Source organism: Manihot esculenta, chromosome 2 (genome assembly GCF_001659605.2).
Source record: "Manihot esculenta cultivar AM560-2 chromosome 2, M.esculenta_v8, whole genome shotgun sequence".
Classification (NCBI taxonomy): domain Eukaryota; kingdom Viridiplantae; phylum Streptophyta; class Magnoliopsida; order Malpighiales; family Euphorbiaceae; genus Manihot; species Manihot esculenta.
This window is the reverse complement of record NC_035162.2, coordinates 3,197,221-3,207,853: the sequence shown is the minus strand read 5'-3', so window position 1 is coordinate 3,207,853 and position 10,633 is coordinate 3,197,221. Positions and strand designations below refer to the sequence as shown.

Genomic DNA, 10,633 nt, shown 5'->3' with positions numbered 1-10,633 from the left:
GATTCAGTTTAATTTTAAACCGAATGCTGAGTCCGAACTAGCGCTAAAAAACTACCACAATCCAGTAAGATAACATTTGGTAAATAAACTTTAACTATTAGATTAACAATTCTGTTACTTTATCAATATATAAATTCAAATGAAAGGTTATGCAATTTACACCGTAAAAACGTAATAATAATATTTAAAAAAAGCAAAAAATGACGCTCAAAAGCATTTAACATTATATAGATTAATTGCAAATAAAATGTTTAATGCAACTGAATAACACTTCACATGAATCAAATTCTTACCAACTTGGAGAATGTAATAAGAGAATTTACCACAAAACTTCCACTTCCACCCATTCATTCAATCGAGTAATACTTAATCAAAGTATTATTATAATTATATTAATTTAATACGTCGCCCTAATTATGAGGAAAATAGCGATTGTTAACGCGGACGATGCTTTATAAAGCACTTTGCTTGAAGTAGAAGAAGTCACTGCAACACCAGATACTACCAGGCAGCCACCTTCACAGATATCTCCACGTTTACATAAACTTTTATCTCCAATGATTATTGCTTCCTTACATAAACCTCCTCCCCTACCACCAACCTAATCTTTACTCGCATTTCATCAGAAATTTCTTCTCAATCCCCACCCTTATAACCCTCCTCCTACCCCTGCCTCAGGCATACTCCCATGGCCACTTCTTGTTCTTTCTTGCTCTGTTTTATGCTCTGTTTTCTACACATCTCTCTTTCTATCTCTGAGATTCTTTTTCTCCCTCTCACTCACTCCCTCTCCAATACCCACTTCACCTCCCCCCACCACCTCCTCAAATCCACCTCCACCCGCTCTGCCAACCGCTTCCAAAACCATCACCGCCGTCTCCAAAATCACCACCATCACCAAGTCTCTCTTCCTCTCTCTCCAGGTAGTGATTACACTCTGTCCTTCACTCTTGGCTCTCACCCTCCTCAACGTGTCTCTCTTTATCTCGATACCGGCAGCGACCTTGTTTGGTTCCCTTGTCAGCCCTTTGAATGCATTCTTTGTGAAGGCAAAGCAGAAAACACCAGTACTTCTGCTCTGCCTCCTAAACTTTCTTCTACAGCTAGAACAGTTCATTGTAAATCATCTGCATGTTCTTCGGCCCACTCCAACCTCCCCACTTCAAACCTTTGCGCTATTGCAAACTGTCCTTTAGAGTCCATCGAAACTTCCGATTGCCGATCATTTACTTGTCCTCCATTCTATTACGCATACGGTGATGGCAGTCTCATTGCACGACTTTACCGTGACTCCGTAACACTTCCACTCGCAACTCCATCTTTAGTACTCCATAATTTCACCTTCGGCTGCGCCCACACTGCTCTCGCTGAGCCAGTTGGGGTTGCTGGGTTCGGCCGTGGCGTACTCTCCTTGCCCGCTCAGCTCGCTTCCTTCTCTCCACAACTTGGGAACCAGTTCTCATACTGTTTGGTGTCTCACTCATTCGATTCAGACCGAGTCCGCCGCCCGAGTCCACTTATTCTTGGCCGTTCAGACGAGAAGGAGAAACGGGTAAATAACAATGATTATCCTCAATTTGTTTACACTCCTATGCTCGATAATCCAAAACACCCATATTTTTACTGTGTTGGGCTCGATGGAATTTCAATTGGCAAAAGGAAAATTCCGGCGCCGCCATTTTTGAAAATGGTCGATAGAGAGGGAAGCGGGGGGTTGGTAGTGGATTCAGGAACAACTTTCACTATGTTGCCGACGAGTTTGTATAACTCGGTGGTGACGGAGTTTGACAACCGAGTTGGGCGAATCTACGAGCGAGCCAAAGAAATTGAGGACAATACTGGTCTTGGCCCTTGTTACTATTATGACAGTGTAGTGAATGTCCCAAGTTTGATCTTGCATTTTGTTGGGAATGAATCGAGTATAGTGCTGCCTAGGAAGAACTACTTTTATGAATTTTTGGACGGTGGAGATGGCGTGAGGAAGAAGAGGAAGGTTGGGTGTATGATGTTGATGAACGGTGGAGATGAGGCGGAGCTGAGCGGTGGGCCCGGGGCAACTTTGGGGAACTACCAGCAGCAGGGGTTTGAGGTGGTGTATGATTTGGAAAAAGGAAGGGTTGGATTTGCAAGGAGGAAATGCGCATCTTTGTGGGAAAGCTTGAACCAGGGCTAACGTGTGCTGGCGTTGACTTCCGGTTTTGAAGTTGAAATCTACGGGGGTTTGACCGCACGTGCGGCTTATGTAAGTAAAGCTGGGTCTATGGTAATAAGGTGGGCTTAGGGTGATGTTATCTTGTGGATAAGGACCATAAAAGGTTATTTGCACTTTCTTTTTGGCTTTTGACATATTTCACTAATAATGTATATGGAAATGTTCATAACAACAATGTGGAATTTTAGAAGGCAAAAAGTGAAGTGCGAAGTAATAGCTATGTATAAAAAAAAACGTGTAAATTTGGAAAAATGTTTTTTTTTTTTGAATCAATTTGGAAAAATGTTTATATAAATAGATTTTTTTTGAAATTGTTTTTATATTCGGTTTAAATTAAAAAATTTATTGAATTGAATTTTCAAATTGAGTTTGATTTTTAATTTTTAATTTATTTTAATTTAATTTTTTATTTATTTCAATTTAATTTGATTAATTATTTTTTTAGTGAAACTATTTTTATTAGTAAAGATTATATAATTTTCATATTAAAATTTATTATTATATTTTTTATTTATTTTGATTTAATTTAATTAATTATTTTTTTAACGAAAATATTTTTATTTGTGAAGATTATATAATTCTCAGATTAAAATTTGTTATTATACAGAAATATAATATTATAAACGATAGAAAGTGAGTGATTGTCGATTGATCGTAAACATGATGGATGCTTGCATGGAATTGCATAATTCTCTTAAATTTTAGTTTGTGCATATGTATTGGTGGATTTTTTTTTTTGTTAGAATGATAGTCCCAGTCATATTTTTAAGTAATTATTTAATATTTATTATTTTATTAATTCAAAAGTATTATAATTAATAATTAATAGTTGAACAATTATTTAAAAAATAATGTTATTAACATTTTTATTTTTCTCAATAAATAATAGTCATGAATTAATGGATTGCACCATGTAGGTGTTTTTAAAACGGGTCCCATTTTTTAGATATTTAACTTGACTTTTGTCAGTAGGGCAGTGATATGTAGTCTTTCCTATTCTGATTAAAAAGAGATTTGTATTCCTATGCAATTTTTTTTTTTTGGGAGAAGAAAGAGAATCGGTCGGAGTCATTAAATTTGAGAATTAATTTTTGTAAATATATATTTCAAATAATAAAAATTTGTTTATTTTTAATATTAATAAAAATAAATAACTTTAAACAGAACTTGATTGTTATAGCATATAGTCTATGACGTTCTCTATTATATTTTTCAATTATTAAATTATAACGTAAGCAAAAAAGTTTACATTTAACTGAAATATACTATATCTAATAATATATTAAATATTAAATAAATATATATATCTTTAGATGTGCGTAAAAATAATTGATATTTCTCATATTATGAAAATATTTTTTAAAATGTTTTAAACCATATATATGCCACTGATTAAGTTATTATAGTCATATTTAAATATACATTTTTAAAATAAAGTATTTAATTTTAATAATATAATATATTAAAATAATCAATAAAAATTATTATTCAAATAATAGTTTAAAATTAAAAGGAAATAAGAAAATAAGATTTTCTTTCTTTTTTTTTTTTTTGCGTTGCTTTCTATTAATCCATCCACAGATTATATCTCCAAGCACAAAATTTTGGCAAATGTAGGTTATCCTGGTGTCAAAATCCAGCTGAGCTGGCTCTGGGTCAACTCACTTATATGCAATGCGAACCAGCTGTACTCCATCACCGTTGAAATGTGAACCGGCTGCTACGCCTACCCGTGCTTTCTCGTTTTGCTCCCCACCTAAACTCACAAGCTTTTTAATATTCTTACAATTAAGCTAAAATATTTAAATAATTATAATGTAGGCGAGTCCCCCGGAATAAGGACCGAAGAGTAATAACAGGAGACTCGGAGGGGGAGAAATCTGAAAATATGAAAGTTGCTGCCAAAGGAGCATACATATAAAAAAGAAGAATCCAGTACCCAATGGCCAATGCGCATTAGGTGAAGGTGGTGGGGCTTTTTTGAACCGTCGAACTGGGCCTAACTATTCAGTAAAATGTGGTCGACTGGCTGTGCGTCGTCACGTGGGACCCAGATGTCCGCGTGGCTAAAAACGACAAAACGCCGCCAAGAGCTTATTTTGTTTTTGTATGAAGATAATGACGTAAGACTTATTCTCGATTTCTCAAGTGCTGAGATGGTAGAGAAGTGGGTGTCACTGTGAGTCTGGACACAGCTGGCTCGCTGTTTCTATTCTATGGAGTTTCTAGATACTTCTCCACGTCTCTGCATTGTGGGTCCCACATATTGCCTGTGGGCCACACTCTCCCAATGTCATTGGAATTTAGAAATTGCGCTACTCCACTTTTTTTTTTTTTTTTGGAAAATTAAAAACAAATGACTGCATCTTTGCTCATCTTATTTTCCCAACTTTAAAAATGAAATTAAAATCTATAGTGCAAGGAAATTTTTTACAATATGTTCTTTATAAAAATTTAAAAAATTATGCCATGTTTAGGATGAAATACAAATGCTGAATGATTGGTCAGCATTTGGGGATGGGTCGTCTTCAAAATGATTAATATGTCAAACTCTAATCCATTTGAAAATTGAAATGATTGAATGGTTTTTCTTCAAAAATTCGAACCTTTTTCTCCATTAGTTGCTGATTGGTCATTTCGTGAGTGGATGGACGGTTCTAATTAAAACGACAAAACTTGAATGAGCAAGCTAGTTTTGTCGTCTTAATCTGTTGGCCATTAGCACCTCCATTGTTTTTATGTGACAAAGATTTGACCACCTTTCGTCAAAACCAGACAAATAGGTCACCTCTCCTCTTTTAAGTGGAGGCTCCTACACCACATTTGAATTTTAAATGTGTTCTGTATGGTTTCTTGAAAAACTAATAAATATGGTTTATTTCAGCAAATATACAACTTATATAAAAAAGCAAATGGAGAATCTGGGCATTCATTTAGCCTGCAAATTCATAAGGAATTTCATTAAAAAGTGACCATTTTAATTGTTTGAAATAATTCAATAAATTTAGTAATTTTTTTAAAAAAATTTCAATAAAAATAAATTAAATATATCCAATATTTACAGTATCATGGTTAGCTATTCGCATATTAAATGTACCTGCTATTTTTTTTTTGCCAATATCAGGGATGTAGTGATCCAGCAGCAACCTCAATTCATATAATTATGATACTATGTAATAGTTAAAATACTGTGAAGGAGGCAACATGTCATGTTTTTTATTTTTTTTAATAAACATGTCATGTTATTTAGTTAAGAGAGGAATTATGACCATAAGCCATGCAAGTAGCACATCAATCTCACCAATAATTTTGTAGTTAGGGAGTGCTTCGTGATGGGCTTTAATTATTTTTTGTTTTATTCAACTTGGTTGGGATACCGTGCAGCCTAGCTCATATATTGGTATCGGTCAATTGGGAAAAAAATTATTAAGTTTATTATTTTGTTATTATTAGAATCATACATTACGTTAGATTTAAAAGTTTCACTTTATTTTATCAAAATATTTTTTTTTAAATTAAAAAAATTGATTTTTTTAATTTTAAATATGAAAATTATTAGAAAATAAATAATTTAAATCAAATTATTAATATCAAATAGCGTGTACGATAATTAATTAAGTTTGAGGAGTGTGCAAAAGCAAAAAAAAAAATGTTACCCTCATGGATATATGGGTTGATAGACATGGCAGGCCAAATATACACTGAAATGATCGGGATGGTAGACTTAATACATTACTCCAAGCAACTACCATTGATAAATTTGTCAAGTATCACGTATCTCAACAAGAGAAGACATTGAATATTTGAGAATCTCTGCATGTTCAATTGCAGCTAGGAGGCATATTGCATCTACAGTAAGTATTTTGGATGTGAATGGAGTTGGTGAGCATCATCTACAGTAAGTATTTTAAAAGTCTGCATTTTCAATTTCAGGCGGTAGAATAGAACTACCAAAATAACCAGCTATAGATGCAAAGGTCGCCTGCCTGTGTGCATATGTATATCATCGCACTACTCTGACGTGCAGGTTTATGCTTCTGATATTGCATGGATTTTCATATATACTGCCTCTTGCCTTCGCTAAGTTTTGCTATTTGATTTCACATTAATTTCCCAAGTTTTTTGGAAGGAAACTGTTCGTGTTCTGATTATGGGGTTGCTTATTTACTGATAAAGGACCCTGGAACAACCCTGATGCTTTTAAATATTCCTTAGCATGCATATGAAAAGACCTAAACTATTTGCAGCTTACAGGCAATTTCTGCGACTGAAAAAGTATACAATAATGGAAAACAATGGTGTGACTTCACAGGAGGCAACGGTAAAGAATATGATGCTTAACCTCGTTTCCTGCACATTGTTGATGGGTTGATTTTAAGAGGCATGCTTGAATATTTTCCTCATTATCAATGCTTGATAATTTGGCTTTTTCTACCTGGGAAATTTGTGCCCAATATCAAGGACTACAAGTCTCACACCTAATTAACTTGTAGACGTTATACGACACGTAAACTAGCAACGATTGAAAGATTGCTGTTGCTGCATCTTATTTTGTGCTTCACTAAAGTTTATTACCGTGCTGCACATTGCAGGACAGTGGCCTAAGTAAAGGAGCCAATGCTACCTCCACAAGAGGAGAAGATGTAGAATGTAAGGCTCAGAAAATCCAGGCACTGGAAGCAGCGCTTAGAAACACCAACTTTGTAGGTAAAGTTCACAAACATCACTAGTTATAAATCCACTGCAAAATTCTGATGCTTATGACCTTCGCATGCCAATCACTGCAAACAGTTCTTGAGGAAACAAAGAAGCTGAGTATAGCATGATAAAGTGATCATTCTAATTTTTCCCTTAAAAAGGTATTTAAATGATTTTATTTTATTTTTTATTTCCGAAGGTATTTAAAGGACTTGCCCAACAAATAGAAGCTTTTCCTTTTTCGGTAAATATTTATTAATTCGTAAATTGATGAGTGAAATTTACTGTTCCGTTTATGACTATGCATTTTATTGAGCCCGATTGGAGAATAGTTTCAGACTCCTGGAGAGTGCAGGACTAAGTTCGGTTTCATACATAAAATCCATAGATTTTATGGGCCGAAGAGCTGAGAATCTTACAAATAGTGCAATTACGCAAACCCTTTTAATGGGCCGGAGGGTTTGCATATTCTGATCCGATTTTCCTTTTTTCCTTCATATCTCCAGGAAGAAAGTGTCATTCTCCATAAAAAAATGTTGGTTTTTCTCTTTCATATAATTATATTAATAAAAATATTTAATACGAATAGAATCATAGTAAATAAATATTTTAATTCTATACCCTTTTCGAAAGCTTCATGATAAAAATAAATTAAACTAAAAAAAATACAATTAAAAAATAAAGGGGCTCAATCCTACCAATTTAATAACAAATCTGATTATGAAATGTACTCCACAAAAGAAAGCATAGTACATGAGAACTTTTGGCAGTCTGTTTTTACATTAACATTATTGGTGTAACGTAACCATTGTTTAATTAAGTCATCATCAATAAAACAGAATTATGCAGTTAGAGTTTAATAAATCAATATATAGTTCTATTTATAAAAAAAAATTTAGACATCGAATTATCTGTCTCTTCATAAAAATTCACCCACTTTTAAGAGATCAAATTTTCATATAAAATTATCATTAATAGATATAATCTAGTAAATATATATTACACCCGTAAATATGAGATTTCTGATCAATTAACTGCTGAAATTTTCTATCAAGTAGCCGATGACCCACCGAATTTTTAAAAGATTTTATAGTTAACATAATTACTCTTATATTCTAAACAATTTTTTCCATTCGCCCTATTCCTAAATTAATTTGAGCATTGGAGGCATCACCCACTTTATATTCTATTTCGATAAAATTGAACAATTAAAATAGAGCTCTATTTTAATCATATCAATTATTAATTTTTATTTTTAACAAAACATCATAAATTAATTGAGGTTGCTTTGAAAAAAATACTTTAAATAAATCTTTACAAAATTATGAAAGATTTTAATTTATTTAAAATAAGACTTTTAAAGTTAAAAAGAATTGAATTTTTTTATTTTAAGTAAGAAAATTATTAAAAAATAAATTATATAAATTGAATTCTTGTGAAATTTTTTAAATATAAATTTTTATCTACCAAAAGTTTTTTTTTATTATTATTAGTTTTAAATTTTCCTTAGCATGCATATGAAAGACCTAAATTATTTGCAGCGTATATGTAATTTCTGCGACTGAAAAAGTATACAATAATAGAAAACAATGGGGTGATTTTCAGAGGCAATCTTGAATATGATAATTTGGCTCTTTCTACTTGGGAAATTTGTGCCCAATATCAAGGACTACAAGTCTCACACCTAATTAACTTGTAGACGTTATACGACACGTAAACTAGCAATGATTGAAAGATTGCTGTTGCTGCAACTTATTTTGTGCTTCTCTAAAAGTTCATCACCGTGCTGGACATTGCAGGACAGTGGCCTAAGTAAAGGGGCCAATGCTACCTCTACAAGAGGAGAAGGTTTAGAATGTTAGGCTCAGAAGATCCAGACACTGGAAGCGGCACCTAGAAACACCAACTTTGCAGGCAACATTCACACACATCACTCATTATAAATCCCCTGCAAAATTCTGATGCTAGATGACCTTCGCATGCCAGTTGCTAGAAACAAAAAATTTTCTAGCTTTCCCTAGTTAGCCTGATAAAATGATCATTCTAATTTTCCCTTACGAAGGTATTTAAAGGACTTGCGCAATAAATAGAAGCCTGTACCGGCTCGTACAACAGTGGCACATTGATTTTAAGAATGTTCGTTCAGGTCGACTCCTGTGGAAACTGATCAAAGGGCGGATCATGTTGGGATCAGAGGGGAGATGTCACAACAGAGTTTTCACTCATCCTTGTTGGTCTTGTTTTTCTTTTTTGTTTGTAAATATTTATTTATTTATAAATGAATATCATTAAAAATTATATTAATTTATTCAAAGTTATAAACAGTATTTTTTTATTCTAATAAATTAATTTAATATTGTATAGAATGGATGATTTAAAAACAAAAATGATTAAATTTAACAAAAGATGTTTGAAGAATAACACTGATAAGATTAGCATAGGGATGTTTCCAAATGTGTGGTTGGTTGTTGATGAGCATTCAGTATGCAATGATTCATTTGTTTGAATGATGATGTGATACTCTGGAGTGATAATTGAGAAGACATTGTCTCCCCACATTTGACAGAAGATGGCTTTTAGCATAAGCCCAATTATATGATGCTAGTTTGGCAATGAATTGTATCATCATATTGAAATGGTTTTGAGTTGGTGGGGTTTGAAAAGCCACACATTTTTATTGCTAATTAATGTGATCTCCTCTCACCCACACCAACCCTTCCTTTAAATAAATATTTATATTTATTACTTAACCATTAGGCAAACTCATTGGACAGGTACTTAAAGTTTCAGTCCAGCTGTAATGCCTCTCATAAGCTTTATTAATTATTTAATATTTTAATCAATTTATGTTATTTTTATAAATTTAAATTTTATGAAAATAAATTTAATAATTACTATACTGAATGCCTATATTTAACTACACCTATTTGTACATTAGATGTTAACAAAAATATTTTTTTATATACAAATTGTCATTAAAAACCCCATTAAATGGGAGCAAAGCTAACAAATTGCGATCACAACATTTGGCCAAATTTCAATACTTCAATTAAAGTGATTTCATTATATTTAATGAATTTTTAGATTTATTTTATAAGAAAATTTGATGGTGGAGAACTCAATCTAACTCTCTCAAATTAAGTTAAGTGCAATTGGGCCATTAGAGTAGACAAATTTTTTTGAAATTTTTGTTAAAACAAAAATATAATAGAAGGGTATCTTTAAAGTTTTTTTTTTTCTTCTCTTTATAAAGTGTTTTTTTTTTTCATCTTTATTAAATAGGTAGAAAATTAATTGAAAAAAAGAGAAAAAATTAGTGTTGGAAGCAAGAGAGTGTCGTAATGCTATTAAAGAAAAGAGAGATTTATAATTTAGTTTTTGAATATTGCCATTATTAATAAGTTAGTTTCTATATTTTTAGAAACCTATTAAAATGTTCTTATTTTTTTTCTCCATCAACGAAATAGTCATTCCGTCTATTTTTATCGTTAAAAATACAGTAAAAAATTAAATTACCCCATTATTTTCCTCCTCCTCCTTCATTATCTTCTTCATCAATTCTTCCTCTTTCTTCTGCTTCTTCTTCTTATTCTTCTTCTCCTTCTTCTCCTTCTTCTTCTTTTGCTTCTTTTGCTTCTTTCTCTTCTTCTTCTTCTCCTTCTTCTCATTCTTTTTCTTCTTCTTTTTTTTCTTCTTTCTCTCCTCCTCCTCCTCCTCCTCCTT

At 32.5% G+C, this 10,633-nt stretch overlaps 1 protein-coding gene across 1 annotated transcript; it reads left to right on the top strand.

Moving 5' to 3' along the window:
• Nucleotides 1-458: 458 nt before the first annotated feature.
• On the top strand, nucleotides 459-2,405 carry LOC110609801 (probable aspartyl protease At4g16563). Its single transcript, XM_021749617.2, has one exon. The coding sequence runs from the start codon at nucleotides 689-691 to the stop codon at nucleotides 2,171-2,173; it is 1,485 nt and encodes a 494-aa protein (XP_021605309.1). The 5' UTR covers nucleotides 459-688; the 3' UTR covers nucleotides 2,174-2,405.
• Nucleotides 2,406-10,633: the final 8,228 nt, after the last annotated feature.